The 17,285-nt window shown below is 41.1% G+C and overlaps 1 protein-coding gene across 6 annotated transcripts in view; it reads left to right on the plus strand.

The window, feature by feature from the left end:
• LRP6 (LDL receptor related protein 6) overlaps positions 1 to 17,285 on the plus strand; it is a 114,909-nt gene that overhangs the window by 47,064 nt on the left and 50,560 nt on the right. For all 6 annotated transcript variants that reach the window (XM_074154115.1, XM_074154143.1, XM_074154152.1 and 3 more), the window contains exons 3-4: positions 7,444 to 7,640; positions 8,388 to 8,519. In XM_074154115.1, coding sequence (XP_074010216.1) covers positions 7,444 to 7,640; positions 8,388 to 8,519 — 329 coding nt within the window. The remainder of the gene's footprint in view (positions 1 to 7,443; positions 7,641 to 8,387; positions 8,520 to 17,285) is intronic.

The following is a 17,285-nucleotide window of genomic DNA, read 5'->3' on the forward strand; positions in this document are numbered from 1 at the left end:
TCCAGTGTCTGATCACTCTTACTGTGAAGAATTTCTTCCTGATGTCCAGTCTAAACCTACCCTGTTGCAACTTGAAGCCATTCCCTCTTGTTCTATCACTATTTGCTTGTGAGAAGAACATATCCTTCTCTTTCCTCCTCCACGCTATTCTGTGCCTCAAAAGATTCGCTCCTACATCTTATGATAAATTTTCTTGAAAAGTCTTCAAGGATGGCTGTCCCCTCACACCTCTTACAGTGCCAGGTGTCACGGGGCTCTCCTTATGACTGCAGTTTGCAAGTATCAATATGATGCAAATAACCCAGTAACAGTGCAGTAGAAATAAGCAATGCTCAGTCTCTTAGTGCTCTTACCTCTTTACCACCCATGGCTTCAAACATCTTCTCCAGCTGCACCCTCAGCTGTTGGATGTTACTCATCAGGATGCAGGGCAGTTTCTCCTTGGAACACTCTTTTGGGAAACACATGGCAATCTTGGCTTAAAGAAGTGACAAAAGAGAAAATATTTTGGTTTTAAAAGACAGTATTATATCCCACACATCATGTTTCCCGTTTACTTTCTCGGGTAATTACAGCCAGACTTGTATTTTGATAGGAATATTTGAACAAGCACTTGTGGTAAAAAATCCAGCATAGTTTTCCAGGTTTGCTTTGCAAATGTTTTGAGCTATAAGCTTCTGAAGGAACCAGAGCTACCTGCCCTCCTTGTGGCATCCTCAGTGTGGTGTTATACAATTGTCTGTTGGTCTTTCATCCTGCTTCATCTGATGGTGTGCGGGATTCATGCTGTGAGTGCTTTGGCTACTTGCTAATATTTCCAATTGTCACAAGTCGCAGATGTCTAATTCTTGCAATTCCCTGAATGCTCAAGCATTAAGTAATCTGTACATGGAGGGAAACATTTTGTGTAAAAATATTGTAATTTGCTTTGTGCAAGCCATTGTCTGTTACACGTTTTCTTTAACATGATGATCACTAAAAGCAAGGTTCAGTAGACAGGTCTTTATATTTTTAATCCTTCATGAAGGACAATGTGATATAATTGTAGCATAACAACTTTTTGTTTTGTTTTTCTTATACCAAGGAGAAAAAAAAAAAAAAAAGACATGCCTGATAAGAGTATAGCTCCCAGGTATTTTTAACTGAAAATGGATCTGGTATAGCATAAGAAGGAAAATAATTAAAAATTCAGTAAATGCAGATATGAGCATCCTGTAAAGACTTTTTCAACAGTGTGTAGACTAATCAGAAAGCTTTTACTCTAGATGGTATGAATTTCCAGCTCGTAATATTGTACTGTCATTAGATGCCAATATGGTAAATTTTGGCAGTGTATATGAAGTCGCCTACTAAGGCCATAATATCATGCTTCACACAGCTGTGCTTGTAATGGCTAGAATTCAGAAGTGCAACAATAAGCAATAAGTTCCTGCTGCTTATGTTTTGTTGATAACTACAATGTCAGTATTGCTTTGGCCACGTCAGAATAGGGTTTTTGTCATGATAGGAATAAAAAGACCAAGCAGAGATCCCAAGAAAGGTGCAGGTCTTGTCACATGGAAATATTCCCTGGGAAAGAAATGTTAGCTATCATTTTTCCTTATTAGAGATTGAACGTCCAACATGTAGCCAGATGCTAGCAGGGATATGTATCCCTCCTGAATGAAGTTGGTATAAGAAAATGCAGCAGAAAAGGGTAGTGTAAGCTTTTTCTGAACAAACAGTATAAACACTGCACCCGCTCATTTTAGTATCATTGTTATTTCATATTGAGTATGAGCTTCAAAAGAAAACTTGTGTCCACTCCATTTTATTCTTCTGTCCCAGTTTTTTGCTGCTTAAAACTCCAATTTTCTCAGCCACTAATTACGGAGATTGCATAATGTATCTCATTAATTCATTTCTTCCTTTTGCAGGCAGAATCAGTCTGTTCCAAATTATTTAGCAAGTAAGGTGGACGTATACCTACACTAGAAATATTTGATCCTTCTTTGTTACCCCAGATCAATGATCTATGATAGCCTAAAAGGCAAGTCTTTGCATTCATTCTTCAAGTTAGGGAAACAGAGATCTTTGCAGTGATGAATGTGTGTATACTTACATAAGTTCATGGAATCACGGAATTGTCAGAGTTGGAAGGGACCTCTAGAGATCATCTAGTCCAACTCCCCTGCCAAAGCAGGATTGCCCAGAGCACATCACTCAGGACTGCATCCAGGCGGGTCTTGAAAATCTCCAGAGAAGGGGACTCCACCACCTCCCTGGGCAGTCTCTTCCAGGGCTCTGGCACCCTCACCCTAAAGAAGTTCTTCCTCATATTTGAATGGAACTTCCTATGTTCCAGCTTGTCCCTGTTGCCCCTCGTCCTGTCACTGGGAACCACTGAGAAGAGTCCGGCTCCATCATCCTTCAACCCACCCTTTAGGTACTTGTAAACATAGATAAGGTTTCCCCTCAGCCTTCTCTTCTCCAAGCTCAAGAGCCCCAGCTCTTTGAGCCTTTCCTCATAAGGGAGATGCTCTAATCCCATTCATTTTACATTTTCTGTGTGGTTGTGTCCCTGTACCTTACTGTTGGAGAATTGGATTATCTTTGTGAAATTAAGGCATCTCAGATCAGCGGAAATGATCAAGCAAACATCGGGCATTTCTGTGCTTTCTGAACGACCCATTTGGGATGGTGGTTGATCCTCCCTGTCACAGGCTATGGATGTACATCCCACTACAGAACTTGTCCCACTGGTGGAAAAGGTCACTGCCATGAGCCTGCCCGTAGCTGCTGAGCATGGTCTCTCATCCAGGTGCTGCTGTATCCTCAGGCTGGATAACTGAATTGTCCATGTGCGCAGTGTCTCACTGACTGGTTGATTTAATCCTCCATTTTCATCATATGTCTTTACTTGCCCTTCTTATTTTGCATGAGTGGTGTTTAGAGGTATGAGGGAGAGCTTTAATACAGTTTTATACTCACTCTCTAGCATTGAGAATGTGGTATTGAAATGAATGACCTTCATTTTTTTTCCCAGCCTTATTGAAAAGGGGATTGCAAACAGTAATTAAAATTAATTGCAAACAGACTGATACAACAGTAGATTGATTTATTTTTTTCCGCCGTCTGATTGCATAGGAGATGGTGATAGGTATAGGATCCTCCAGAGGGACATGGAGAAATGGATTGAAACGTAAACGTGAAAACTCTTGCACCCTGCTCTGGAGATAGAATGCAGGCAGCCTCAGAGGTCGCTTGAAAGGAGTTTTGCTACTGTGAAGCTGGAATGTTAATGGTTTAGAGATGTACGGGCCAGGATGTCTAAAGTACCCCAGGTTTTCTGCAGGTGTTCTGATCAGTTTTTGAAATTAGAGAGCTGTAATGCAGTTAGAATAGAAGGCGCTTGTTTCTTTTTATGGAGAAATGCTATTATGCTTGAATATAAAACATTATCTGTTAAAATTCTAGGGAAAAAACCACGTAATTCTGATGATATTTTGAATTTAAATTATCTTGATTTTTGGTGGCTTTCTTTTGGTGTGAAGAATTCATAAATTTCATAGCTATAATCTAGTTTTGGATTTGAATGCTACTATTATTTCAAAAAGAAATAAAGGGAGACTGAGGAAATCCTGGTTGTGATGAAGGATATGAATTTCAAGTTGATCTTTTTTGGTCATTTTACTGTTAATTTTTATGTCAAGCGAGTTTAGTCTTTGTCTGATATGCACATAATCCTGAAGCAGGAGCTTTTTTGTCATTGTTAGCGTACAAATGGATAGATTGTCTATGAATTTTCATGTATGTATTCAGTTTCAGAGTTCAGTAGCCCCTTTTGTAATGCCTGCTTTAACTTGTTTATTATTTGTTTCCTTTTTCTTTATCTTCACAAAATATTTCACAGGCCTCTTTAACAGAATAAGAATAGAACAAAGGTAAATGTATTTAAATTGGATCTATGTTTTCTTCAGGCAGTAGAAAACTCTTTACTATAACAAATTTTTACTGTAATTGCATCTCTGATTACCATGATGATACTATAAATAGTTGTATTTAGGAAATCACGATACACGACACAGATGAAATTTAATTTCTGTGGAAACTGCTTGTTTTCTCTCTCTTTTTCTCTTCTCACCTTCCTTTCTTCTCCTCTCTCCTTCTGCATTCCCTTCTCAGCCAACTAAACAGAGTAGAGATGGTGATGCTTTAATTAAATGTCAATTGCCATCAAAATGTTTAAGGCAAATTTGTGTGATTGTTTGCCTGGCACAGGGAAGATTAATAAAGTTAGTGTGCTCGTAGTGCCGTCTAATACGTAGACAATTTGCATCTTGCTGAAGCCCTAGAGATGTCTGCTGAACAAATAACACTACTCCTTATTCTCGCCTCTCACTTCCTCGTCATCTCTGGTGTCTCTTTTTAACGAGACTAATGATACGAGGACAGCAGTTTGAAGGAACTGAAGAGCTTAGTGAAGGATAATAGGATGTAGTGCTTTTTGCTGTTGTATCGCTTGTTCCAATCAAGCCTGGGCTGATAACGTAGAGGCTGAAGGTAGTTGCCACCAAAGAGCTGTCAGGTCATGTCAATCCAATTATACCTGCAGCACCGTACCTGGTACCCGTGTCAGTGGCTTTATTAGTGAGACCGGAAATGTGGAGACCTGACTGCTCCCCGACCCCTCATGGGTGCTTGTGAAACACCCTGTGGGTGGGAAGCACCTGCTCCTGTCAACCGTGCACCGCGGTGAAGTGCTGTGGGTGACATTCTGGTCCCCTTCATTCACCCAGGTGAAGTCGGGACCCCTCTTCTTACCCACCAAAACCAGATCTCTGCAGTTCCTAAAGCAGATCGTGCTAAAGCGTAACTGCTTCACAGCAGCCACCAGAAGGACATTTCCTGGCCCCTCTCCCCTTTTCCTGTTTTTCCTTGGCTCTCCAGCCCTCCCTCCCCACCCCATTAGGCTGTGGAGGCTCGTTTAGCACAACTTGGCCGCTGCTTTGGTGCTGTCACACTTCATGCTGCTGATGGTGTAGTCTTTGGAGTATGTTCAGAGGGGAAAAAAGCCGTTTTGCTGATGGGAAGTGAGCAATCACCTCATAATGCTGGCTGAAAACAGGGGATATGGAGTACTCATTACTGGTAATGCTCATCTTAATGAGATGCAAGAAATACACGCTGTTGTATTTGGGTCCAAAGCCATTTTCATGTGACGGTGACCTTGCATCTGCTGGGAAAAATTATACAAGTTTAAGAGTAATCTCTTCAAGGCCGTGGCTGGTGGTGCAGTCAAATGAAGTGCTCCTGAATCTCTCCAGGTAAGGGCTGGTTTAAATAAGGGTCCCAGTTCACCTTACGCGTTGTCATATGTATAGATGGTTGCCCAGAAGTTGGGCACATCGAACAGCATCTGTTATACTCAAAGATTTATTCCCACCAGGAATGGTGGATACTAATGGCATTTAAAAATACTTGGGTTTTTGTGGTTTTTTTTTTTCTTAAAAGGGAATTGCAAGATAGCCAGAACGCTTCAGAAAAAATGTGGCTCCCCTTGTGCATGAGAATGCTGTCTTTGGTGCAGGTTTGGTTATAGTGAGAGCTTTGAACTTTTATTGTGTCTGTCCCATATGACAAATGTCATAAATTTGTCATAAAGACTTAGATAGTCTCCCAACCTGCTACAAACTAAAATTATTCAAACCTGAAGGCATTTAGGGTTTGGGGGTGGGGTTGGTAAAAATGTTTGTGGAATTAGAATGTCTTTATTCTTGGTACGGGAGCATGTTGTGTCATTCTGGCTTCACTGTTTGGCTGGTAGGTTTCAGCTGTAAATTATATTACAATAGTCTCTTGTAAGATGCTTAGTTGGTGCATTTAATTAGAAGCAAATATATACCTGACTCCAGACAGAGATAAGAAAGAAAAGATAATATGTCCTACTTTCGACTGCAAAATATCAAGAAATAGAAAATTTTGTTTGGTGTAGAATTGGAACGCTAGACTGACAAGTGAAGGAATGCATCTGTTTTTCTCGGGAGTAGAAAAAAATAGAAGCTTTTCTCCAGAAGCTAAGGTGAAAAAGTGGTAATGACTGCAGTCTCTTTCTATTCAGAATCGTTGGCAGAAGACACCTTCAAGTTTCTTGCTTTAATATACTTTTCTGTTATATTTTAACAGAAAATATTTGGAAAATAAGAGTATTTTTGTCCTCTACTAAACCGCTTCACTTACCAACTTCCTTGCAAAAGTGATGCATGCAGTGTTGGGGGTGTTTTCTCAGTAAATATACAGCTAATGACTCTCTTCCCTGCAAGAAGAACATTAGGAGACTGGTGTTCATAGTGTACCCTGTATTGAAGGAGTAGTAGAGCTGTGTGTCAGTCCCTTACGCTTTCAGCCCGGGAGAGGGATTCCCGCTGTTTGGTGGGAGCTTCAGTATGTGGGAATGCACGTGCACCCACAGATTTAAGAAGAAAGGAGGTGGGAAGAAGCACTTGTGTAAATGATACTTGTATGGCCCTGCTTTGAGGAGGGTGTTGGTCAAGATGACCTCCAGGGTCCTCTCCATACTAAGTTTTTCTATGATTCTGAATAAAATAACTGTAAAAAATGAGCTACTTAATTCCAGTTCTGAGGAACCTGGGTACAGATAATTAGTTTCTACATCACAAGAACCTGGAAAAACTGTCTTCAGTAATGTTTGTGCTGCATTTTTGTGATGGCTAATGAGCATGTGTTTGTGTATATATACATAAAATATATGGGTATACTCTTTAATTTTGTTTATGAACCTGGAGACAGGCAGTGACCCACTTTGCTCAGAAATGATACGATTACCATGGCAGAAGATCAGTAGAACTCTGCTTAATGGCACTGCTTATAATAAAAACAATAGCTTAATAATTATCATAATAATGAATCATGAAAAGTAACTTAAGGATTTCTTTATAGTGAAGCTATTTGCCATTAGAGTATTTTTCTGATGGCTCAAAAGAGTGAAACTGGCAGAGATGGATGGACTACTAATTGACCAAATGCTGTCTCAGTTTGAAATCTGCTGAGGCTGAAAATGATGGACGTCGTGTATCAGCAGGTAGCAGCCAGGCTTGCATAAAATCAGCTGGCATTCCCCTCACTTGTGCGTGGTGCCATAGAGCCTCACAGATAGAGAGTGTTAAAAAGGTGCTGGAAATAGCCACAGACCTAAGCAAGCATTTCAGCTGGCATCTCTTAGCCATCTCAGCATCTGTAGGCGGCCTGGAAACATGGGGGAACAACAAAGGAGTCCTGTCATTCCCCACAGGGGGTGCACTGTATTTGTTCTCCATAAATAAATGGAAAGTTCCGATCAACCATACTTACAGTGTAAAACTTCTTTTCACAAAAGCTATGTTCAGGCAAAACCGTAGCACTAATTGCATTTAAGCTTACATTTTCTCCCCTGTATTCTATCAGGCAAGCAGTGGTTAAAGGCTCCCTTCCACATCCTTTTGCTTTGACGCTGTTTGGGGACACGTTGTACTGGACTGACTGGAACACGCATTCAATCTTGGCCTGCAGCAAGTACTCCGGGGAGGACCTGCGTGAAATACATTCCAACATCTTCTCTCCCATGGATATCCACGCTTTCAGCCAAAAGAGGCAGCCAAATGGTAAGCTGTCTTGCTTTCTTTTTTTAACTGCAAGTTGGAACCGATTTGCAAAAATCTTAATTAGTCTTTCTGTATGGCGGTGGGTGGCTTCACTCGCGTCATGATGCAGTTTTTCCAATGAAGAGATTGGGAAAAGACCCAAAGAGAAATCAAATATTCTCTACATTGTTTTTTTTTTTAAGTGCAAAAAAAACATCTCTTGTTTTTTTTCTGCCTGCCACATTTCTCCTGTTGTCGTATTCTTTTTTCTGTTTCATGTGCCGTAACTTTAGGCAACACGGTATTTTTATTTTTTCCAAGCAGTAGTTCCTGAATGGAAAGTAGTGTTAATTTGGCAGATGATATTAAGCAAGACTAGCTCTGTGTAATAACCAGTGTCTTAACCATTGTGTTAATTTGCTGTGTTTGCATTTTGTTTTTATATATATTACCTACTACGCATTCAGCACCAACATGCTGAATAGTTTGCTAAAATGAGAAGAGCAGAGCTGAAACAAGGCTCTTGTATAGAGCTAAGTGCTACTTCCCCAAGAAAGGAAACATTCAACATCCGTGCATTTTGGTACCATAAATACCCCGCTACTCAACACTTGGAATTAATTTTTCCTTGTTCTGTGTTTATCATTTCCTTCTTTAATCTGTGTTGCTGCCACCGATTCTACCACTCAAACGCCGTATGTGTCTTAACACATGAGATGAGGTCATTCGTTATCAGAAGCATTAATCTGTGTGATTTATGTTTAACAGCTACAAACCCATGTGGAATTAATAATGGTGGCTGCTCCCACTTGTGTTTGATGTCTCCTACCAAGCCTTCCTATCAGTGTGCATGTCCCACTGGTGTGAAACTTCTTGAGAATGGAAAGACCTGCAAAGATGGTAGGCTTTGTTTTTAAAAATCCTTTTAGATTAAGCACAAAGTGGGTTTTGGAGGGAAAGGGGTTCTTTCAGCTTCACTATATGATGTACATAAGGGTGGCAAATTGTGAAATCGTGCATGCTTTTGCAGTACAGATAAAAGTGATTGGAAAATGCCTTCTACTTTTCAAAAAAGAGTGAGTCTCATGGCTGGTGAGCAGGTTACTTCCAGTTAGAAAATTAGATTGCAATTCTGTCTGTCACTAATTCCCTGCAAGTGTTTTGGGGGCTCTGTTGTTCTCTTTTCTTAGAAAAAATAATACCTACCTCCTCTGTTGTCCATAAAATGTTTCTAACCTTGTTGTTCATGAATTAGTATTTGGCCAATAAGATTGTACAATAAACACACAATTCTTTTTCTTTTTCTTTTTTTTTTTTTTTTTAAAGATCTGATGTCTGTTTATGATACACACATACACCTGGGATCTCTTTCAGTTCACATGCATAATAAAGTTAGGCACCTACATCTGTATAGAGGAACTGAAAAAAGCATGGCATGTTTTTAGAGGTGTTGAAAGTGTTTCAAGACGTGATCAAGACAGGGCTGCAAGCACTCACCCAAAACTGCTTTTAGCGTCTCGTTGTGGGCTAATATATACGATTTTTAATTGTTGCATTTTGTAAGTATAGGTCTTGTGACGTTGTGCTGTGGTTGCTGTAGTACTTCAGCAGTATCAAAATAAACACTGGCAGATAATTAGCTCGCTCATAACCAACCATCTTTTATACAGATCTTCTCTCTGTGACAAAGGTAAATGGAAGAAGAAACAGAAACAGCAGAATTTACTGTAAATAGGCTAAATAAAATGTATACAGAAAGAATTTTTGTTAATTTGTCATTTTATATTTTAAAAATTCTTCTAGGCTTGCCAGCTACTGTTAAGAATTTTCTTTAATTTCATGCTGTTTCATGCTCTCTGCTGATTATTTTTGTGTGGCTATTTGTGTCTGTGTGAACCTTGTTAAAATAAATTGCTGCTTTTATGTGACAAACGCAAAAGCAGCTCCCAAGTTAGCCTTGCGGGATTGTTTGTAAGAATTTACCAATACATGCACAAGATGTTTTTCTTCCATTTGTGACAGCACAAGGAACAAGCTTTAATAATACCGTTATGAGTTGGTCGTATTTGGTCAGAATGTGACACCAATTCATGTGCTTTTTTTTAAAAATACTTGGTAAGCACAGCTGAACTCCTTTGTGGCAGCAGATAGCTAAAGCAGTTGTTACCCAATACAGGCGTGTTTCCAAAAGCAGAGCTGCACAAAAAGTCCATGTGGGGGACGGGGAGTGGTGAAGGTTTGGTCACTTGCCAAGCAGAGGTAGAAAGGTAAGGCAGCAGAGGCTGAAGGACTTAAGGCCAACAGTTGGAACAAGCCCTGGAGAGACTGAGAGTGATAAATTGCTTCCCTTTGACTTACTGTTGTTAGGAAAAGGGCCGGGGACTTCAGGCAAGAGGGGGCTGTATCTTTTTGCTCCCCTGCTCAGGTTCAGCCCCACGTCCTCATGAAGGCAACCTGCCACACAGGTTAACTGCCCTGTGCCCAAGTGCTGAATGGCACCTTTTTTAGCCTATCAATGTAAATTGCCAAAGGCAAGTAGAGGAATGGTATTTTAAAAAATCCAAAACCTTATCACAGGGACTTTAACTTCTCATGCAGAGATACTCAAAATCATCAGGCCACTTTTTCAGCTGTTCCTTATGTCTCAAAATTTATAATTGTTGTTTTTTTTCTCCCACTCCCCGAACACTAGAAGCCAAATTGTATGTTCCCAGTCAGCCATGAAGTATGTTTGGCTCAAAAAATATAGTTCCCATTTTATCAGAAATTTTAACCAATTTACTACAGTATGTTGTCCGTCTGTATGCAAAAAAAAAAAAACTTTATACAAGAACGTTATCTTATGCATGTCAATATAATGTTGCATTTTTAACCACCGTTCCCTTATTGTGTCTTTCCAAAATACTCCGCCCATCCCTTTTCAAGAAGAAAAATGCGTGGTGAGGAGGGGAGAAAATTGAGTCTGTGTTTGTTTAGCTCAGTGAGTGTTGCTTCTGGGACTTAAAAACAAGCTAGCACGTAACCCAAGCGAAACAACCTACTCAAACTATGCATCAGATCCACTGGCCTCGCTTAACTTTGATGGTCCTGTGCGGAGCTAACTTCTGGGAGGAGCACGAGGGAGCTTCAGGTTCAGCATTTAGAGCCAGAGCTAACCCCAAAATAATGAAATATTTCTGACTGGCTTTTCACTCCTCTCACTGTAGAGAGGTGCAGGTGGTAGGCTTAGGGCTTCTGCGAGTGACCTACAACTTTCCAGAGCTCTTCGAGGCAGAGATTCACTGGAATTCCTTCTCATAGCTGTGAAGGCTGCAATTATTGATTCGGGGAAGGGAGGAGAGCATGGCAGTCGAACCGAGCCAGACTAGCCACAGACAAGATGTTGAAATGTAAATCCGTACATGTCTGTGTGTTGCCTTCCTTTCTTAGGCTGCTCAGTGACCCTGTGGATGTAAATTTGTTTTCTCTTTTTCAGAGTTGGGGGGATTGGTTCTGCTTTCTTGGGCTGGTTTTTTTTTTTCCCCCTTTGTGCTTGCCCGTTTACTAGATCTGCAGTGAAAGTAGAGCTGAACCCCGAGAACTAAACATTTTTACCTTGGATCATTTCAGTATATATCCGTTATGCCGCAAGAAACTGAAACAGTGAGTGATTAAATCTCTGTTTGCAATTAGAACATGTACGTGACTTTGGGGGAAGGAAGGAGGGGAGGGTGACTTACAGGTGAAGAAAGGTGAAAAATGAGGCTACGAGTTTCTTTTCTTTGAGAATGTTTTTTTTTCTTCTAGCAGTAGACAAAAATCACACTGGTTCCTAAACCAAGTACTTTCATGCCGAAAGGAGCCTCTTTTGAGGAGAGAACTTCATTTCATGCTGCGCTGATGAGAGCGCCAGCCTGGACTGGAAGGATTTTGACGGGTGAATTTTGAGAGTGTGTGTTTGTGGTGTTTGCAGTGCTTTGGCATTGACAGATGATCCTTGCAGCCAAAGGTGAGGCTGGCTGACCCTCCCTGAGCAGTTTCCATGACAACCTAGCATTTTTGAATAATCTTGGTTTATAGGAAATCTTTGCCTCCCTCCCCTCTCTCCCAGTGTTAGTTTCTCTGGGTTTTGTAGGGTTTTTTTCATCACACCTTAGAGGAGTTTTACAGTTTCTTTGAGAGAGCTATGAATATAATACCACCTACCCCCCATTTAGAAACACTTCTCCATAGTGTTTCAGGAAAGGGTGATAATTTGGAATAAAATTAGCTCTATTTCTAATAACTGATAATACCGGCTGGTTGTTCATGTCTTAATTGCTCTTCCTCTTACAAAACAAAACAGTTATTTAACTGAGATGTGGGCTTGTAGCAAGCTCTTGGTTCCCACATTGCCTGGGTTGAAGTTGGTAAGTCCCTGTCCCTCAAAGAAAAGAGAGGCAGAATAAGACCTGGGAGTCCTGGTGGATAGTAAACTATCCATGAGCCAGCAATGTGCCCTTGTTGCCAAGAGGGCCAATGGAATCCTGGGCTGCGTAGGGAAAAGAGTGTGGCCAATAGGTTGAGGGAGGTCATTCTCCCCCTCTACTCTGCACTGGTGAGGCCACAGCTGGAATACTGCGTCCAGTTCTGGGCTCCCCAGTTCAAGAGAGACAGGGAACTACTGGAGAGAGTCCACCGTAGGGCAACTAAGATGGTTAAAGGATTGGAGCATCTCCCTTATGAGGAAAGGCTGAGAGAGCTGGGGCTCTTTAGCCTGGAGAAGAGAAGGCTGAGGGGAGACCTTATCTATGTTTACAAGTACCTAAAGGGTGGGTTGAAGGATGATGGAGCCGGACTCTTTTCAGTGGTTGCCAGTGACAGGACGAGGGGCAATGGACGCAAGCTGGAACGTAGGAAGCTCCATTTAAATATGAGGAAAAACTTCTTTCTGGTGAGGGTGCCAGAGCCCTGGAAGAGGCTGCCCAGGGAGGTGGTGCAGTCCCCTTCTCTGGAGATTTTCAAGACCCGCCTGGATCGAGTAATATGCTCCGGGCAATCCTGCTTTGGCAGGGGAGTTGGACTGGATGATCTCTAGAAGTTCCCTTCCAACTCCAACAATTCTGTGATAAGCAGTTTTCATGGACAGCTATTCCTCAGTCAGTAATGCCCAAAGCAAAGACTCCTGTCTGAGCACCCAGGCACTTCTACGAGGGAGCTCATATTCTTGGTAATTTATTGTCCTCTTCTGCAGGACATACTGGGATTTCTCTTTTTCAATATTATAGGCACTGCTGTTCTGAGTTTGGCAGTGCTACGTTTCAATGACCTGTTTTGTCGTTTTTACAAGAAAATTTAGGTTTGTCTTATGGGTTTGCCATTGGAGTTACATTCTTATTAGTGCTCAAAGATCTCATGTGCTCAGGCTCTGCCTTTGCCTGTAGTGCATTTTACTTATTTCCCACATTTGCTACTGCCAATACAGATGTGTGGTTTGTACTCAGAAAACCAGTAGTGACTTCAGCTGAGCAAGAAGTGAGTTTCCTCATGAAGAAGAAGCACTGCTTCAGACTTTCATTTCAGCCCTGCTTTAGCCATTCCATTCTCTTCCAGGAAAAGAGTCTATTTTGCCCACGGACACTCATATCCTATTTCCATGGTAGGCCTGGAGGCAGTAATCAGAAATTTGCATTTCCTTTTGCACTTTAGGTCTGCTCAGTGGGAAGTTTGCTTTGTCAAGAATAGCCAGAATCTGGATTTGCCTGCACAGATCAAGATGTTAATTTAACACCCTAATTCTTTCATTTCTTTTAAAGGAGAGGAAAAAATATGTGACTAATTTCAGATACTAGATGTCGTTTTGCCTCTGTAGTTTAAAGGTTGAGCTTGTCTAGATGAAATAATCTCGTTTGTATTGTAGTGTCAGGAGCTCTCTGACAACAGTGACATTACCACTGGTGAAAGACATTTAGGAAATAAATATTTTAGTCAAATGTGTGGTAATTGTATTGAGGGTGTATTAATAATCTTGATTTCTCAGATACGGAGAATGCATTATACATGTCCTAGGTCTAGCACTTCTTGTGTATGAGTTCCTGAGTGTGTGTCTGTGTAGCTGCACTAGCCTCAGCAACCGCTGATGGTTTTGAAGTTCAATAACTTACAAATGACTGAGGCCAGTATATCATTGAGAAGATGTAATTAATTGTAAAGGTTAGCAGGGCATTAGACGTTGTACTTTAAAGCTACACCATTGCAGGTATCTGCAGGCTTGCTCTGTTTCCCCTTTCCCCCCCCCTTCCCTTCACTTTAGCTTGCGCGTAGATTTAAATTATTTTGATTTTTTAATAGTGACTTTTTGAGGAAAGTATTAGTTCCAGGACTAATGTAATGCACCATCCGTGAGCTTGTAATCCCAGCTTTCAAAGTGCTTAATAAAAGTAGGCTAAAGCTCTCAAAAATAAGAGTCTGGAGTAAAGCTTTTATGTCCATATTTAGACATCTTAAGTAAGGGACTTGATTTTAGAAAAATTACTAACTATCCTGAATACACCATGACTTGAGGCACTGCTAAAAAGAATTTTGAGCTTGGTCCCCAATTTGAATAGTTCGGAAATGTTTTTTTAAAATATAGGTTACGGGTTGCTGTATCCCGCTTAGGATTGTGTTGGGAGATCAGCAAGGGGGATAAGCAGAAGGATGTGGCTTTAAATACGGGACAGCTGTATGCCTGCCCTGCCTGCAAGCGTGGCAGCTCTGCGCGCGGTGGCTTGAAGGCTGTGAGCACGTACTCCAGTATACCTGGTGGTCTGTGCCCTCAAAGCCAGCACTGTATTCAGGATGTACTTGGGTCTATAGGCATGCTTGCGTTGGGTGCAGTAGAGACCGTCGGTGGTTAGAGAGAAGACAGCAGTGTGGGCAGTAAACTCCGCTCCGAGTCCCCTGAGTGTTCATCTAGGCTACTTCATCCTCCTCGTACGTGCAGTCCAAGGTGTCTAGAGGAAAAAGCATGCGTATGCCTCAGATTTGCATACGCATGCTGAAGCAGAGCTCTGGTTGCAGCCCCGCTGCGCCCTTTGGAAAGTGTTTGAGCCAATTGAGGTTTGAGGTGTTGTATATGTTCGTGGCTCATTCCAGTCTCCCGGTCTCCTCAGTAAGTGCTGATACATTGAAAAGAAAGAGTTATGCTGGCATGTAACCTGCGTTGTCTTATCCTGCCTTTTCATTCTTTTCTTGAAATATGATTCCATATCCATCATGTTCTCCATCACGCTCATCATTAGAGGTAGGGTTTCTCTTGGGGAGGCAGAGTGAAGAAGTTTGGAAATCCTGTTGTCTTTTGCACCGTAACTGGTCTTTGGAATAGCAGTGAACAAAATTGATTGATTCTGTAATGTCCTGGCAACCTTGAATACCTTGAGGTGGTCCATGCCTAGCCAGGTATACTTTCTACAGCTGGTGTTTGCTACAGGTGCAAATTCTTTGGTTTGGTTTTGAGGCCTTTTTTTCTTGACTGCTATCGAGGTGGTAATGGGTGCCCATCTCTTGCATTTGCTATCTGTGCTATTGTCAGGACAAGCCTGAAGGTATTGAGGGATCTTTCCCTCAACCTACCCGGAGGTGAGATGCTTCTTTTCTACTCGGTTTCTTTCTCCTGAACAGAATCACTGGCGATCTAACTAAGCAGCTGAGGTGTTGGTTTGCAAATGGGTGGGTAATAGCTCTAAAGTAAGCTTTAAACTTTTTATTGCTTCATTGGAGGGGCGAGGGGTGGTGCTTTAGTGGGGGCTGGAATGTTAGTTAAGCCCCCAGATAAAGACCATGAAATTCTTAGCTCAGGGATGCAGAGCGTAACATGGATTAGCTGAAGGCCAGGCATTTCCCAATGCTGAATTAAAGTTTAGACACCTTGGGTTATTTTGACTAAACAAGAGTGTTGCAACCCGAAAGCAGGATACTGAAGCTGTTGAAATGGGTCATCTTTGAGAAGAATTGGAAGGTCAATTGGTCAATTTTAAGGGTGAGTTTCAGCAAAGGCATGGTTGTACTTGAGTCTTTTTGGGGACCTGGCGTTGGTCCTTCAAAATGACTGTCAGCTTCAGCTAGAACACGCATATTATTTTTACATTATGCCTTACACTTTTTCTGTATATGGTAAACTATATATAGCTTTCTAATGGTTTAGAAATCTGAGGTTAGTGCATCTGCTCAACCTTAGCTTTACTAGATAATGCAAAAAAGATGTTATTGTTTGGGTTTTTAAATATGATTTTCATAGTTTTGTTTAAAAGATGAGTTTGCTAAATCACCATGAAGTTGGTAAGAAGGAAAGTACTAGGGACTTCTGTCTTACTTGAACCTGAATAGTTGGGATTACTTACGTATTAATGACCATAATGCAGCTGAATGCTTGGATCTTAATGCTGAATTGTTTGATATACTTAGTGGCAACAAACACAGTTGTACATATAGACTGCTGTGACAAGATTAGTTGCTTCTGTAATTATAAAAAAATCTTATTAACATGCCTGTTTTCCATTTACTATGTCACATGCTTCACATTATTTTGAAGTATGCATAGACATGTAATTACAGGTTCCCCCTTCCTGATATTAATTAATTCACTAGAAGAACAATTGAGTAGTGTGCACATGTGTTTCTGAACACAAGGTGTTTTCGGCCAGAGGATCCCAAAGCTGATCTTAATCCGTTCTGGACTATCAATCACGAACATTTTTAATAATTTTTCTCTACTTCAGTTGTTAAAAGGTGCTGTTTCTTGCAGCACTGTGAAGGCACATTAGATGTTTTTAATGTGTTACTTGCTGTAAATGAAGCAATGGCTGCTTTGGCATCTCTCCAAAGTTTGGCATGCGGTGAGGTTTCAGCTAGCACCAACAGCAATTACTGACTTTTTTTAAAAAAGAAATTTGGCACCAGGCATCAAAATTTTTTTTTCGTCAGCGACCTACTTGCTTTAATTTTTGCTCTTTTAGTCTTCTAACCCTTGTTTATACCTCTAAGATCAAGATCAAGAGGTGGACAGAATGCGGCTTGGCGTTGGCTCTTTTTCACTGCAATGTTGATGCATTTATTTATTTTCCTAAACCTCCCGCCTTCTGTCCTCACACCTACATCAGTCCCTGCCAAACCCTTTCCCCTCACTGTCTGAGGAGAGCCGTTGCAACACACTTCCCTTGCATTTAGGATTGCACGCATTTTTCACCTTAGCTCAAGCTTCCCTGAGGCCTGAGCTGCTCTTATCTCCCTGAGACTCCAAACTGATAAGCCAATTTAATTGGAATGGGGTGTGGTGGTCGTTTATCTTTCATTACACTGAAATTTAGTGACATAGAATGGAAAATGCAATGAGAATGAATTAGAATAGACAATAAGTACATCTGTCATTGATCAGATGCCCAGCACGTGGACCATTAAACAGCTTGTGTTGCCCTATGTGAAAACATCTTCTGCAGTGCAAGCTCATCTTAGTTATTTATTGTGATTCTGACTTTTGACCTAAAAGCCAGCAAGGCTTTTGTATGCTTCAGCTCAAAATGACTTTATAAGATACACTGTTATTTATCTCCATGTCTTCAATAAGCTTGTTTTTAAGAAATGTAGGAGAAGCTGACAGGCCTCCTGCTTCGTGTGGTCACTGGACAGTTGTCATTTCCCAAATCTGATTCCTCCGATAGGAGTTTCTCA

The sequence above is a fragment of the Numenius arquata genome, chromosome 1 (genome assembly GCF_964106895.1).
Source record: "Numenius arquata chromosome 1, bNumArq3.hap1.1, whole genome shotgun sequence".
NCBI classification, from domain to species: Eukaryota; Metazoa; Chordata; class Aves; order Charadriiformes; family Scolopacidae; genus Numenius; species Numenius arquata.